Below are 16,109 nucleotides of genomic sequence, written 5' to 3' on the forward strand. Positions count from 1 at the left end.
CCCCGCCCCTACTCCCTTCCCATTGGTCCTCAAGCGGTACCGGTGCCCGCCCCCACGCCGAATCGCCCTCCCATTGGCTCCACGCAGGCGGCCCCGCCCCGTTCCGCTCCGGTTCGCCCTTCCATTGGCCTCGGGCCCGCCGCCCCGCCCCCTCTGCGGCGGCCTCACACCCCCTCCCCCCCACTTTCGGGGAGCCGAGCCGGGGAAGGCCCCTCAGCTCACGGCTCCTGCGGGCTTCTTCAGTCGCCAGCGTCCCTCCCACCCCCTTTCCGCTCCTATCCCTCGCCTCTTCTCCTCTCCCAATATCTAACGTCTCCACTATGTCTTTCTCCCCGCCTCGCTTCCGTCGTCCGGGAGCCCGAGCCGGGAGCACCCCACCCTCCTGCCCCGCCTACCCTGGGGCTCCGCGTCCAGCGCTGCCCGCGCGCTCGCCTCCTGCCCCTTTCCTCCTTTGCGTCACTTCGCATTTTTCCTTTCTTTCCTGAAATCTCTTGCCCACTCCAGGTTTCCTCCCGGGGTCCAGTCCGTCAGGTCTTCACCGCGCCCCCTTTCTCCGCCCCACGCCTCCATTCCCTCGTCCCCTCCCCGGTTTCACCGCCCTCCCACCCTGCCTTCCCCTGAACTCAACATACAGGGGAGAGGCAGGGATAAACAGAGAAATATCAGCGTTGAGATGGTTATTGCTTTGCGTCTTTGAAACGGAAAATGAACTGAAACGCCCAAATCCACCCAGCCCTGAGATCGAGATTGAGTTCTTAAAGGACCATGTGAGACCAGAATGACAAACTTGATTAGCAGCAACATAACCAGTTATTTTTCCTTGAGGAATCTACTGTTAATATCGGTTGTTTATGCAATACGGTCATCTGACAGTTTAAGGGGTGTGTGTGTGTTTAATTTGTGCCAGTTTTCCTAAGTGTCTGCTTTTGTCTGTAAGGATGAATTGTCTGAAAGAGCTGAGGGTTGGAGCAAATCCCCACACAAGTCTTTTGCTTTCCTGCAGGAGAACCCTTGATTATTCAAATGATGACACTCCAGTAGCTTTCCCAAGCTTATGAAAGAGGGCGGTTGATATAAAACTTAAACCCAGGTCAGACTCCAGCGGTGCATGGAGAGATTCCATCTAGACTGGTGCGTCTAACGCCCGTTGCACGTGTCACAGAGGGTCTTTACAAAGCTCCTACAGTGGCCTCCAAGGTTCTGCCTTAGACGATTCTGGCTGCCTCTCCTGCCTCTGGTTACTGCACCCCAAGAACAATGACCACCTAGGGCTTCTTGCCACAGGGCCTTTGCACTTGCTGCTATTTCCTCATGTCACCCCAGGAGGCACTTCTGACCCTGTATCTAGCGTGATCAGTTACTGCCATATCACCCAGTTATTTCCTTCAGAGTATAAGCACGGTCTGAAATCATCTTGTTTACTTACCTGTCTAGCCCCCTGGACACAGGTGCGATTTTGGTGTTTTTCCAGAGCTGTATCTCCAGGGCACAAAGTAGGCACTCTGTAAATCCTTGATGAATAAATACAAATGGAACATGAGCTATGGTCAAGTGAACTAACCAAACTGTCCTTCTCATCTGGTTCTACCAGCGTTGAATAGACACACATGTAAGTAAGTGAACTGGAAAATAGCTCTTGTGTTGGTAACTATTCTGTGTTTCTTTGTGTGCTTTATTTCTGGCTGTTCTTTGACAAGGAGAGTGAGAGATAAGGCCTGTGGCCCCGAGGCCACCCACTTGCCCCCCTCTTATCCAGCTGTCACAGCGTGTGCTCACTGCCTCGCTCTCACCCTTACCCCAGGTGGGCAGATACTTGGCTGGCAGTACCTTCCTCCTCCAGGGCAGTCTCAGAGGCGCTTTGCTTGGCTGAGGGCTCAAGTGGGGGAAGGGAAGGAGTCAGTGTTACCATGAGGCTCTGCTGGACAGCTGGGGCCCTGTCCTGGGTTCAGCCTTAGGCCGGAAAGCAAAATAGGAAGACGCCCCTTCTGGTTTCCCCTTCCTTTATCTCCCTCAGACATACTGCTGGGGTTCCGTTCAGCAGTGAGCCCTCTGGACCCCTGCACAGGGTTGCATCCTCTACCTGCTTAGGCCCAGAGAACCCTGGGTAGGTTGCTGGAAAGATGAAATCTAGTCCTAACTGCCCCAAACAGGCAGTGTGAGTCTGGCCAAGTTTAGTAACTCCCTGGTTCTCAGTGACTTCATCGTTCTTTGCCTCTGTTGTTTGCTTATAGTTTTAGAGATACAGACATCTCCTGGAAACTGTCAGCCCAAAGGACAGTCCTGCGGCTTCCCCTCAGGGCACACAGAGGCTGCTGGTTCCTAATTTAGGTTCTCTAGGAGACAGTGCACTTCCCCTCCTGCATTCCAGGCCAGAATCCTCCAGTTCACTCGGCTTGGACCGCCTGGCCCAGGCCTTAGACCAGGGACTGACCAGGAGAATGGAAAGCCTTGATCAGGTTAAACTAACCAGCCAACCAGAGCATATCCTTAAAGCAAGGGTGGGGTCACTTCCTGATAAGTGAGTGTAGAACTGAAATCTACATACTTTTAGATACTGGGGTGCTGAACAGGGGTGTTGATAGGTATTCTGCAGTGCCCCTGTAAGTAGTTAGCTCAGGGCCAGCTAGTAAACGTTAGCCACTGCTGTTGTCGGCAAAGACCAGGCTGTGTGGGGGAAAATTCACCTTCATCTCAGATCACTAATCCACCACTAACCACTAGCTTTGTGACTAAAGACAAATGATGGAAATCGTACCATTTTACAAGTGGAAGAGGACTTAGATGTCATAGGGTTCAAGACTTCACTGGAAAGACTTGGAAACTGACCCCCACCGCCCCCACCCTGAAGATTAGTTTGGGTCTCGGTTTCTGTCTATGAAGTGGGTCTGATCATATTGGTTCTGGCTAATCTCACAGTGTCTATGTGGATCAGATGAGATAATGTTTCTATAAAGGGCTCAGTGTTGGGTGCTCAAGTCGTGTCCAACTCTTTGTGACCCCATGGACTGTACCCCACCAGGCTCCTCTGTCCATGGAGTTATCCAGGCAAGAAGACTGGAGTGGGTTGCCATTTCCTTCTCCAGTAAAGGGCTCAGGAAAGAAACAAGAATGCTGTTCTTATGCAAGACATCTTATTATTAATGTAGTAATAACACGTTAGTAAGAGGAGAACTGAAGAGGAGAAAAGGAGAGTATATTCAATATTCAAAAGATATACTTACTTGCCTCAAAGAGATGAATATTAATACTTACAAATGAGGAAGGGGTGTGTCTGCTTAGGTGAAGTGGGGGAGGTGTGAGGTGTGGACTGCTGTTCCCTTAGGGAGTGGTGTAGGGAGTGGCTGTTAGGGTGGGGAGGGCTGGTGAGGTAGTTGGTTATAAACTGAAGTTATCTCTCCTGGAGTGACTTTTGAGAAGAGGAAGGTCATTCACTCAGGAGGACAAATCTAGATTTCAAGGTAATCTTACATTTCTGTAGATCAGGTCCTCTGCTAAATTGATGCCAAGACAGGACTGTCATGCAAGAGACTGATAGGAGGAAATATTCACATGGGAAGGAAGGGGAGAGAGTTGGAGGGGGCAGAGATCTGGCCCCTGGGAAGGGGAGGCAGAGCTGGTCAAGTAAATCAGCAGTCTCTGCTTGCAGGGCGGCTTTGAGATGGCTTTGAGACTGGACCGAGTGCCAGTCTCTCTGAGGAGCCAGGTTCCCTTTGAGGAGTGTGCTGGTGGATTCCAAGGAAGGTGAGGAGGCGTTCAGTTCCTCTGCCTGTAGCAGGAGATGGGAGTTCAGTGTTTACACAGTCCCACACCATCCAGGAGGTTTAAGAACAGCTTCCTTCATTCACTCACTCCATAGGCTGATCATCTACCCAGTGTCATGAGTCAGTGGCTGTAGCAAGAGATGCATGTGACTCATGTCTTTTCTAGTTATCTTCTGTCTACTTTCTAGTATCTCTAAAGGAAAAGTTTGCCTGATTGAGATTCCTAGCCTGTTGGCCAAGTTAATTCCTGGTATCTGGGTAGTTCTTAACACTGAGTTGGTACTGAATAAATGTTCAAGTTGCGATACTGAACCCAAATGTCCCCCACTCTTACTTGAAATATAAAGAGCCACATTTACTTCTAGAACTCTCCACAGTTTACTATGAAGAATGAAGAAAATTTTGGGCTGTCAGCACTTCTAGAAACCCATTATTTAGTTAAGTTCAAAATAAGAGAGTTCAGTAGAAGAAAAACTTTATGAAAGTAAAATGCGGAAGAGATCAGAAGAGAGTGAAAGACAGAAGTTTAAGGAAAAAAAAAAAAATTTTTTTTTTTTGGCCACTTGGCTTGTGGGATCTTAGTTTCCAGACCAGGGATAGTACCCAGGCCTTTAACAGTGAAAGTACAGAGTCCTAACCACTGACCCACCAGGGAACTTCCAAAGGAGGAGAAATGTAATTTATGAAAAGGAAATCCAGATCTTGGGGAGAAAGTAGGGTATCATGTTTCTAAAACTGCCAGGGGAAAAAAAAAAAAAAAACTCCAGGCAAAGAATATTAATTACTTGTTGTAATGAGAGCCCATCAAACTGATGGAGAAGTAGAAACCATGGGCAAAAGAAATGAAGAACTGGTTGCTTCAGGGTTTGAAATAAACCAAGTGAAAAGACAACACAGAAAATAAAATGTTGGTGGGAGGAGAAAAGCAATTATATCTAATGAATTTGTAACATAATAGAAAAATGGAGTAAAATGAAAATATTTTCTCTGAATAAATATTATATTACTATTTCTATATTGCAAATCACTGATGGTATTCTCATTCTCTACTACTTAATGCCTACCATCGTATAGGGCAAAATAAACATTTGCACAGAAATAGGAAAGCATCATTTCAAACTGTGACATTAACACCTCAGTCTCTATGGATGGACCTCTGTGGTGTGATGCTGAACATCTGAATACAGACTTTAAATTTCAAGAAAAGCTCACACAACTCAATAGCAAAAAACAATGTAATTGTAAAATGGACAGAAGATCTGAACATTTTTTTCTAAGAAGACATACAAATGCCAACATTTGAGTACATGAAAAGGTGTTCAACAACTCTAATCATCAGAGAAATGTAAATCAGAATCAGAATGGGGAGGGGAGGGATGAATTGGGAGACTGGGATTGACATATACTCACTACTATATATAAAATAGATAACTCACTGCTCACTCACCACCATATATACAACAGATAACGGATAAGAACCTACTGTATAGCATAGGGAACCTTACTCAACACTCTGTAATGGCCTATATGGGAAAATAATCTTAAAACGGATACATGGATATACATAACTGACACACTTTGCTGTACACCTAAAGCTAACACAACATTGTAAATCAACTATACTCCAATAAAAATTGTAAAGAGAAAATCAGAATGGGCTATCACCTCCCACCTGTCTATTATCAGAGAGACAGGGACCTCCCTGGGGGTCCAATGGTTAAGAATGCGCCTCACAGCTCTCGGGCCGGGACCTGGTTTGCCGCGACATGGTGAAACGCACCGAGGAGGTTAGAATCGTGGGCAAATACGGACCCGTCCCAGTGCCTCTCTCAGGAAAATGGCGCGGAAAATTGAAATCAGCCAGCACGTGGACTACACCTGCTCCTTCTGTGGCAAAACCAAAATGACGAGACGTGCCGGGGGCGTTTGGCTCTGTGGTTCCTGCGTGAGAACAGTAGCTGGTGGCGCCTGGACCTGCAGGTCCACCTCTGCTATCACTGGAGAGCCGCTGTCGGACACTGGAGGAACTGAAGGGCCGGTGGGAGCGTCACCATCTGATAATGCTTCTGGCCTGTAATCAATGGGTTGATTTATGTAACAACAACAGAAAAGAGGGTGCCTTACAATGCAAGGGCCTTGGGTTCAATCCCTGGTCAGGGAATTAAGGTCCCACATACTGCAGGGCAACTAAACCTGTGCAGCAAGTTCCCATGGGCCTCAACTAAGACCCGATGCAGCCAAATAAACACATTAAAAAACCCCCAAAACTTGTAGCCATGTGTGGCGATACGTGTTAGCTAATTGTTGGTGATTGCTTCACGATACGTGCCTATGTCAAATCATTCTGTCACATGGCTAAAACTAATACATTGCTTATATCTCAAGCAAGGCTAAACTTCAGTAACATCTGGGTATACTTCGAAATGTTTTCTATTTAAGTTTCAGAAATTATAGGATGTGCAGATTTTTCTCAGGTTAAAATCTAATGTAGGAAAAACATTCAGGTCTTTTTGAAAACTGTTTTTCATATGAGACAATATTGCAATGGATTATTTCACCTTCTGTAAACAAACTGCATTAATAAAATTGAGGGAGAAGGAGGTTTTCAACCAAAATGAATGTAGGAATGAAATGTGAAGCGTGTAGTATTTGGCATCTACACAGGCAAGATGGGGACTGGCTTGCAGATCTCGCTGCTGGGGGTTAGGGGCGGGGATGCTGGGCCAGAGCTTGGGGTGCTTCCCTGGAGAGCAAGCTCAGGCATGCAGCACAGTGGGGGGCTCTGCAGTGCTAGTTTCTGGAGTCAGCGGGCACAGGAGACAATACTGGGGTAACTACAGGGGTGAAGATGTTTTTTAAAATGTGTAATGTCTGGATATGAAAACGTTTTCTGTTGTGCATTCAGTGAAGTTCAGAGAGGCACTAGCCAGAATCCACCGCTCCTTTCTGATGCATTCGTTCAGTGAGAAGAAAACTTATGGGGATAGCCATGATTTTGTTTTTAACCTGTGTGATGAATAAGAACAGCATCTCAAATCTGTCCTTTGATACAGACAGATGGCCACTGTAGTCTCTCTTACTTAGCTTCATAGTAACCAAAGGTGAACTCTGTCAGTGCTAGTGTCTGAAGGCCGCATTTGGTCTTTCCATGTGGAGAAAGTTGGAATTTCCAAGCCCCGAACTCAATGTGTTGAAAAAGTTTCTATAATTAAATTATCTTAAAATTTCTTTTTCCTGCTCCCTTTTTCCGTTGGTAGAATATTTCATTTAGTTAATTCCAGATAAATTTAGTCCCTTCATGGTTATTCTTGATCAGTCTTCAATTTTTTTAAAATTGTAGTTGATTTACAATATTGTGTTAATTTCTGCTGTACAGCAAAGTGATTGTTATACATACATATATATATTGTTTTCCAGAATGGTTTATCACAGGATATTGAATATGGTTTCCTGTGCTATACAGTAGGGCCTTGTTGTTTATCCATTCTGTATATAATAGTTTGCATCTGCTAATCCCAAACTCCCAATGTATCCTTCTCTCACCCACCACCCCACCCCACTTGGCAACCACAAGTCTGGTCTCTGTGTCTGTGAGTCTGTTTATATATATATATAATTGTGTGTATGTCTGTGTGTGTATGTCTGTCTGTCTAGGGGAAAGGAGATGGTAATGTTACAGTATGATTTCTCCCCAAGTAAATTATCAAAAAAATCACTTGTGTATCAAAGTTAGGGCATTTAAAAGATACTAAGTTACATTATTTGACTTACGTATGTCTTGGATCTATAACTAAAACGTTCTCTGTGAGCAAGAGCCATCTTTATTTTATTTTGCAAAATGAATATGGCTTTCTGCCTAATTTAGAAAACACTAATTGTACATTTTCCAAAGGCCATTTTGAGACATACTTTCTTCATAATCATAGGGGTTATGTCTATGAAAACAACACAACAGAGGAATTTGATTGGGGCAATAAAATAATGAATAAGAGAATGGGTTTTCCACTTCTATTTACTGTGTAACTTTACCCAATCACTTAATTTTTCTGAAGCTCAATTGTGTCTCCAGCAACTGAGCGATAACAAGCTTCTTTCTCCTAAGTTTATTTTGATGATTAAATAAAATGAGTACAAAGTGCTTTTGAACTGCTTTACAAAGTTAACTATCATCATCACTATGATTATGGAATTTCAGACTCTATGAGAACAATATGGAACCTGAGGGCAGGGAAGAAATATGACAGCATTTACTTATATTTGCTAAGATTTAATAATGAAGACAAACAAGGACAGACCCACCCATGGAGGATGTTGTATAGATCTGAAGTTTGTAATAGTGAGTCTAGTTCTAGTACATTTTCATCCACCATCCTTTGTTCACTAACAGAGTCTCAGGATTTCGCTTCCGGGTTTCAAAGAATCTTTGCCTGCTGTAAGACAGTTGTTTCTTGAGTTTGGTTTTCTCTCCAAATGCTTAAGCCTTTTTGTTTTGATTCCAATAGACTGCAGCCTCCCATCGCCTCACTTCTGCCCCGACATGCTGCTCTTTTCCCAGAGGCAAAGAAACTCAGATGGCTAAGTGGGAAAGGCTTTGGGTAACATGCTCTGGCTCTACTCAAACCCCCCTTTATTGCCCAGGGATACCTGGTCATGGGTTTCCCTGGAGGCTCAGACAGTAAAGAATCCGCCTCGAAATGCGGGAGACCTGGGTTCAATCCCTGGGTTGGGAAGATCCCCTGAAGGAGGGCATGACAACCCACTCCAGTAATCTTGCCTGGAGAATCCCATGGACAGAGGAGCCTGGAGGGTTAGCGTCCATGGGGATGCAAAGAGTTGGACGTGACTGAGTGACGAAGCACAGCACAGCACAGCACCTTGTCATAATCACAGCCTGGCCAGGACACCCTGGTGCAGGGTGCTCCCCACTGCTCCTCTCCTACTCCAGAGCTGTGTGTGGTTCTAAAGAGTGTGTTCTTACCTTTTGTTATACATGCCAAGGATGCTTTTTAAAAATAGTTGCCTCCCACCTCATTTTTTTTCTTTTACATTGATTTTTTTTGCCTTAATATTCTCCCTTTTCCCAAATAATCACAACAGAAATGAGTGGTCACTCCTTTAAGCTGAAACTGATGTTCTCAGATTGTTAAAGTGACATCTGGATAGAAATTCACATATATTAGAATTCATGCAGGAATACTCAAAATAGTTGAGAAAAGATACCTGCTTTTTTTTTTTTTTTTTCACATTCCCCAAACCCAGTTACTCAATTTAAAAATCTTTAATGGAATTGAATCTTGCTTTTCTTGGAGGGAAGGAACAGAACCTGATGGAGAGAAACAGGAAACGAAAAAAGCCAAGAATCTGAAAGGAAGTAAATCAAGAAGAAGGACTCTGCTTGTGGTTCTTTATATGTTGTTTTTATCTAAAGAAATGGACTCAAATAGCACCAAGCTTGGAGGCAACACAAGGCAAGCAATCATTTTTTGGGGTGGCAACGCCCTTCTTAGCGACCCCACTTTATTAAGGATGTTACCACTTATTTGTTCCAAGGGCTCCGTTTTTCTCACAGGGGACGGGCACTCCTCTTCTTGGGTTCAGGATTCGGGTCCTGCGGACATGCGGGACTTTTCTTGGCCAAGACAACGTCATCAACAGTCAGGAGCTGTTGAACCACGTCAGCCACGGCTCGAAGTCCTTGGGCTTTGGCTATCAGGGTGTCCCACACTTCTTCCTGGGCCACATTTATTATCCCCTCGACCCCCACTCCTATGAGGAAGTTTCCAGCCTGGTGAGCTCCGTTCATTTCTGCCATCACGTGAGGGACAGCTAAGCCCGCGTTCTCTGCCAAGGTTTCCGGAAGAGACTGCAGGGCCTGGGCGAACGCCAGGAAGGTGGGGCCGTTGGGCCCTTCCAGTTTGGTCCCTGTCTCTGAGAGCATCTTCGCCAGGGCCATCTCTGTGGCCCCAGCTCCGGGGAGCAGTCTGGGGTCCTGGCACAGCTGGAAGTAGGCGTCAATGCCGCTGTAGGCGGCCTGCTCGGCCCCCCGCAGCCCATGGGCGGTGGCCCCCCTGAGGACCAAGGTGAGGGCAGGGGTTCCTGTACTCTCCCACTCAAACACCACGGCCAAAGCTTCTCCCAGCTCCTGCCCGTACACCCTCTGACACTTCCCTGGCTCCAGCGGAGGAACGAGGTAAGGCGTCAGAGGGGTGCGCAGCACCTCACTCAGATAAACCATCTCCCGCCGGGACGCGACCTGGATCACCATGAGGCCGTACTTGTCCGCGTGCGTGAGGGTCTTCTCGTCGATGTCCCCCGAGACCACGACCACGTTAGCCGCAGCGGCCAGCTGGGCCACCTGCTTTTCTATCAGACTCTCGCTGCCTTTCCGGAACCGGATCAGGTCATCGGGGCTGGAGAGCCGGGCGGTGGCCGGAGCAAGGGGGCGGGCGGGCCCGAAGTCGCAGGCCAAGAGAGCCACGCGGGCACCACTGAGCACCATGGTCACCTGGCCGCAGGGCTTGCCCGGCAGGGCCAGGCCGGGCAGCAGGCACGAGTCCTCCTGCTGCGCGCCGGGCAGCGCGCACACGCCCACGCGCTCCGGCCGGAAGCCGCCGTCCAGCTCCCGCGTGGCCCAGCACGCACGCGCCACCAGCCCGGCCAGGTGGTCGGTGCGCCAGAGCGCGTGCGTGTTCATGACCGAGCGCAGCGCCCAGACCGGGTCCTCCAGGGGCCCCAGCGCGCGGACAGCCAGCGACGGCAGCAGGGCCAGCGTCTCTGCGGCCACCGCCGCGTAGGCCTCGCGGAGCTGGGCGCGCGGCAGGCCGGCCCGAAGCAGGCGCTCAGCCTGTGCCAGCAGCGCCTGGGCCAGGAGGACCACGAAGGCCGCGCCGTCGCCGCTCTGCTCCGCCTGGCCCTGCGCCGCCTCCCGTAGCAGCCGGGCGGCCGGGTGCTCCAGCTCCAGCGCCCGCAGGATGGCCGCGGCGTGCCCCGTGAGCACAGTGTCTCCTTTGGCGGTGACCAGGAGCTTCTGCCGCCCCTGGGGCCCGTAGCAGGGCCGCAGGACTCGGGCCAAGGTGTCTGCCGCGGCCAGGCTGCTCAGCAGGTGCTTCTCCTCAGCCGGCAGCCGCTCGGGCAGCTCCGGCGCAGTTGGAGGAGCTCTGCGGTCCATGGCGCGCGCGGGGGCCCAGCGGGCCGCACACACGCGCTAGAACAGCCGCGAGGCGGCCAGAGAGGCGATCTTTGAAGGCTCTCCAGGGGTCAGAGGGAAAAGCAGTCTCTGGAAAAGTAGGCACAAGGGTGATCTGCTGAGACCTCAGCCCTAAAACCACCCCCACGCCCCCGAGTTATCTGCAAAGGAACGAGCCTGCGGGGCCTCTGGAGCTTGTGTGCTGAAACAGATCTTACCTCGATTAAGTCACAGAGTGGCACACGGAACCAGGCAGGGAATGAGGTCACAGAAGGACGGACCATGAGTTGGGAGGCTCTGGGGCAGGCGGCTGTCAGGCTTGTTGTCCAGCAGAGAAAGGACACCGGTGCCCGCGGCCCCGGAGTTTCTTTTAAACTTTCAAGACAACAGATGAGGACAGAGAAGAGAAAACCAAAGGAAAACACCCACTCTCTTCAGATTCTGGGTGATGCTGTGGCTCCTGTTTGGTTGGTTGGGGGTTTGTTTGTTTGTTTGTTTGTTTTGAGAAGGAAATAGTTTTGTTTACTTTTTGTGCAGTACTCTGTAACCCTAACCACCTCAGTTACCTGTGTGCCCAGGCCTCTTCGGCTACCTTATCCTCATCAGGTTCCTTAAGGTGTCTGCTGGCCTGTTTGTCTTTCAAGCTGCAGGAGTGAGAACCTGCCCAGCATAGGACAAGTCTTCCCAGTGACAGTGACTGACCTGGCAAAGGCAGGTCAAGACAAGGGAGGGGAAGAGGCCAACAGCCTGCAGACCAATAGACATGGTCGCAGAGGAGTGAGAGTGAACGGGAAGGCGGGAAAGCAGAGCAAGCGAGACTGGGCCTGCCACCCTCCCCCTCTGCCCTTAGAATCTGAGCTCCCTTCTTCCGACCTCCCTCTCTTCCTTCTCCTGCTCCTTCCTTTCTGCAAGTGGCACCTCCTGGAGTAATGATTGCTTCTTTTTTAGTCTGTGTAACAAGTATTTACAAGCATCCAGCTCATAGTTCAGTGTACTGGGGACACAAAGATGGCAGGCATGTGAGACCGGTGCGGCAAAGAGACTGGTGCCACATGGGTACAGCTTCCTTAGGTGTTGGGGTGCTAGCTGGCGGTGATGAACCTAGCTGTTAAGATTAGGGAAAGACCTGTGACATCCGGGAACCTAAAAAGAAATGACAGAAATGAACTTATTCACAAAACAGAAACAGAGTCACAGACGTAGAGAAGGAATTCATGGTTACCAGCCGGGAAGGATGAAGGGAAGGGATCGTTAAGGAGTTTGGTATACACACTGCTTGTAAAATGGATCACCTGCAAGGTCCTACTGTACAGCACAGGGAACTCTGCTCAGTGTTACGTGGCAGCCTGGATGGGAGGGGAGTTTGGAGGAGAATGGGTACGTCTGGCTGAGTCCCTTGGCTGTCCGCCTGAAACTATAGCAATATCAGCTATACTCTGATATAAAATAATTTAAAAAAAATTAGGGAAAGAGAGAAAAGCCATTTTTCATTTGGAAAAACTGTTTTTACTTCAATTAATGGCGAATGAAAAAGGAAAACTTCTAAAAACTAGAACTCTGAAACTGATTATACCAGGCAGGATTGGTGGTAGTTTGGTGAGTGTTGTTTTAATATTTCCACAGACAAATGGATAGTAATAAAGAAAAGGAAAAGGATGTCACATGAACGTTAAATACAATTAAAGCTAAAAAAGATAAATTTGGAGAAAAATTTTTCTTTGAAAAGCAACTTGATTCCTTTTGTAAAAATAATAGCCATTCATCACACAACTATAAGGAAAAACAACAAAGAAAGTAAACCTTATTTGGAATCCCAGCCCAGAGACAGTATTTGTTTATATTTTGATGAACAGTATTACATTATGCCCATATGTATATACTGATTGTTGTGGATTTACACAGTTTTACATAAGTGGGTTCAGTTCAGTTCAGTCGCTCAGTCGTGTCCGACTCTGTGCGACCCCATAGACGGCAGCCTACCAGGCTCCTCCGTCCTTGGGATTTTCCAGGCAAGAGTACTGGAGTGGGGTGCCATTGCCTTCTCCAACATAAGTGGGTTACATGATACATATTGTATATGATTTACTGTAATAATTTTCCCCTTGATATTATCTTGGATGAGAAGTCTCTCTTAGGACATACTATGTTCTCGGAAGACCGTGGGCAACTATTTTACCTTTTTAGATTTAAGAGACTCCATTAGAAAAGGTGTGATCCTCCACACCCCGGTTCTGAAAGCCAGTAACGCTGAGAAGAGTGTCACGTATGGAATGCTGGTTACAGGGGGCAAAGATGACTGGCTTGTTTCCTTATAGCGAAGTAAAATGTAAAGACCAACAAAATGTAGCAAAGTATCCGTGTATACTTGTATACCTTGATATAAATAGTTTCTTTTTTAAAGTTAAATACTCCTGTAAGGGATCATCCTGGAGAAATATCAATAACCTCAAATATGCAGATGACACCACCCTTATGGCAGAAAGTGAAGAGGAACTAAAAAGCCTCTTGATGAAAGTGAAAGAGGAGAGTGAAAAAGTTGGCTTAAAGCTCAACATTCAGAACACAAAGATCATGGCATCCAGTCCCATCCCTTCATGGGAAATAGTTGGGGAAACAGTGGAAACAGTGTCAGACTTTATTTTTGGGGGCTCCAAAATCACGGTAGGTGGTGATTTCAGCCATGAAATTAAAAGATGCTTACTCCTTGGAAGGAAAGTTATGACCAACCTAGATAGCAAACTAAAAAGCAGAGACATTACTTTGCCGATAAAGGTCCGTCTAGTCAAGGCTATGGTTTTTCCAGTGGTCACATATGGATGTGAGAGTTGGACTGTGAAGAAAGCTGAGCACTGAAGAATTGATGCTTTTGAACTGTGGTGTTGGAGAAGACTCTTGAGAGTCCCTTGGACTGCAAGGAGATCCAACCAGTCCATTCTGAAGGAGATCAGTCCTGGGTGTTCTTTGGAAGGAATGATGCTAAAGCTGAAACTCCAGTACTTTGGCCACCTCATGCGAAGAGTTGATTCATTGGAAAAGACTCTGATGCTGGGAGGGATTGGGGGCAGGAGGAGAAGGGGATGACAGAGGATGAGATGGCTGGATGGCATCACTGACTCGATGGACATGAGCTTGAGTGAACTCCGGGAGATGGTGATGGACAGGGAGCCTGGCGTGCTGCGATTCATGGGGTCGCAAAGAGTTGGACACGACTGAACGACTGAACTGAACTGAACTGAAGGGATCATCTTAGCTGTATTTCTTAAAAGTAACATTTTCCCATTTATTTTACTTATTCAGCCACTCTCTTGGGCCTCTGCTGAGTCATAGGGGTAGACGGTGAATAAGGCAGACGTGAGGGGTGGTCTCCTGTGGACTTAGGCTGGGAAGCAGACAGCTAAGGGGGCCATTCATTACCAGCTAGGAGAGCTGTGATGAGGAGAGCACAGGTATTGTAGAAGCATCGAGGGGAACTGCAACCTTCATTATGGGGAGAATGGTGGTCAGGGTGAGGTGAAGTCTAAAGAGAGCTGAAGGGCTGTTCAGGTGGCTCAGCGATAAAGAATCTGCCTGCTGATGCAGGAGACGTGGGTTTGATCCCTGGGTCAGGAAGATCCCCTGGAGGAGGAAATGGCAACCCGCTCCAGTATTCTTGTCTAGGAAATCCCAGGGACAGAGGAGCCTGGCGGGCAAGCTACAGTCCCGCAAAAGAGTTGCAAAAGAGTCAGACTAAAACAACAACAACAGAAAGCTGAAGGGGGGGGAAAAAAGAAGTGGGAATTGGCCAAGGGCTGGCGGGGTGGGAGGGGCTGGGACAGCCTGGTGAGGTTTGGAGCCCACCAAAAATAGTCCTGAAGACTGGAGTTCATGGTGTGGTGCATGAAAGGAAGAACAGCACTTTGGCTGGAGGGTGGCAGGGACTCTAGAGGGCCTAGTGAGCCATGCTGAGGAATTTAGAATTCAACTTGAAGGCTGATGCGGGGCTGTAAGTTCCATGTCCATATTTATTTTTGGTTGTGCTGGGTCTTTGTTGCTGCACGGGCTTTTCTCTAGTTGGGGCGATCGAGGGCTACTCTTTCTTGCAGTGCCTGGGCTTCTCCTTGGTGTGGCCTCTCATTGCGGAGCACAGGCTCTAGGGCACATGGACTTAAGTAGTTGTAGCACGAGAGCTCAGTAGCTGTGGTGCATGGGCTTAGCTGTTCTACCGCATGTGTGATCTTTTCAGACCAGGGATCGAACCTGTGTCTCCTGTGTTGGCAGGTGGATTCTTAACCACTGAGCCACCAAGGAAGCTCTGAACTGAAATTTTTTGATGTACTTCTACACAGATCAAACCAACCATGGAACTACTGAATCTCAACTCTGTTACTATGTGGACACCATCGTTGTTAAATTCACTTTGATTTTATTTATTTGGATAAGTTGATTCCATGTAAAATAATGTAAACAACTTTTGTGTGCATCAAGAAGAGCTTGCATGCAGTTGACTCATATACAAATTTCTAACAATATACACCATGATCTGCTAAGATGGGTAGGCATCAATATAGGCTGTTTGGTGGTTAGACTGCGTTGAATATTCCCACCCCACCCCTGCCCTCCAGCATTCACATTCTCTCCCAAAACCTCAGCATGTGACCTCATTTGGAAGTAGGATTGTTGTGGATGTAATTATTAATAGAGATGAGGTCATACTGGTGGAGGGTAGACCATTAATCTAATATCCCTTACAAGAAGAGAATACACACACACAGGGGAGCACCACTCAGGAGGACACAGACACTCAGGGAAGATGCCACGTGATGATGGAGGCAGGTAGGAGAGGTGCATCCGCAAGCTGAGGGAAGCCAAGGACTGCTCGTCACATCCACGTCCCCCCGACACTGAGAGGGACGTGGAACTGATGCTTCCCAGAGCCCACCAGGAAGAACCAGCCCTGCCGACACCTTGGTTTTGGACTTCTAGCTACTGGGACTGTGAGAGAAAACATTTCTGTTGTTTTAAGCTGCCTATTTGTGGTCGCTTTTTGCAGTAGCCGTAGGAAGCTAATAACAGTAGTCTGCATCAAGGAACCTAAGAAGGTGTGTGTGTGTGTACACTGGACGGGCCTGTCTGCTGCCTTCTCCCATCCCTGCCCTTCCCCCACATCCCCAGATGCATTTCTT

At 47.9% G+C, this 16,109-nt stretch overlaps 1 protein-coding gene and 1 pseudogene across 1 annotated transcript; one reads left to right on the forward strand and one right to left on the reverse strand.

The window, feature by feature from the left end:
- The first annotated feature begins 5,156 nt into the window (after positions 1–5,156).
- LOC113891784 lies at positions 5,157–6,782 on the forward strand (annotated as a pseudogene).
- A 2,479-nt stretch (positions 6,783–9,261) lies between these two features.
- CCT8L2 (chaperonin containing TCP1 subunit 8 like 2) lies at positions 9,262–12,929 on the reverse strand. Its single transcript, XM_027538514.1, has one exon. The coding sequence runs from the start codon at positions 10,927–10,929 to the stop codon at positions 9,325–9,327; it is 1,605 nt and encodes a 534-aa protein (XP_027394315.1). The 5' UTR covers positions 10,930–12,929; the 3' UTR covers positions 9,262–9,324.
- Between the last annotated feature and the right edge of the window lie 3,180 nt (positions 12,930–16,109).

The sequence above is a fragment of the Bos indicus x Bos taurus genome, chromosome 4, assembly GCF_003369695.1.
Source record: "Bos indicus x Bos taurus breed Angus x Brahman F1 hybrid chromosome 4, Bos_hybrid_MaternalHap_v2.0, whole genome shotgun sequence".
Taxonomy (NCBI): Eukaryota; Metazoa; Chordata; class Mammalia; order Artiodactyla; family Bovidae; genus Bos; species Bos indicus x Bos taurus.

What these genes read in the sequence shown, in the direction of transcription:
- CCT8L2 (XM_027538514.1), bottom strand. Translation starts at nt 10,929, where the DNA reads ATGGACCGCAGAGCTCCTCCAACTGCGCCGGAGCTGCCCGAGCGGCTG.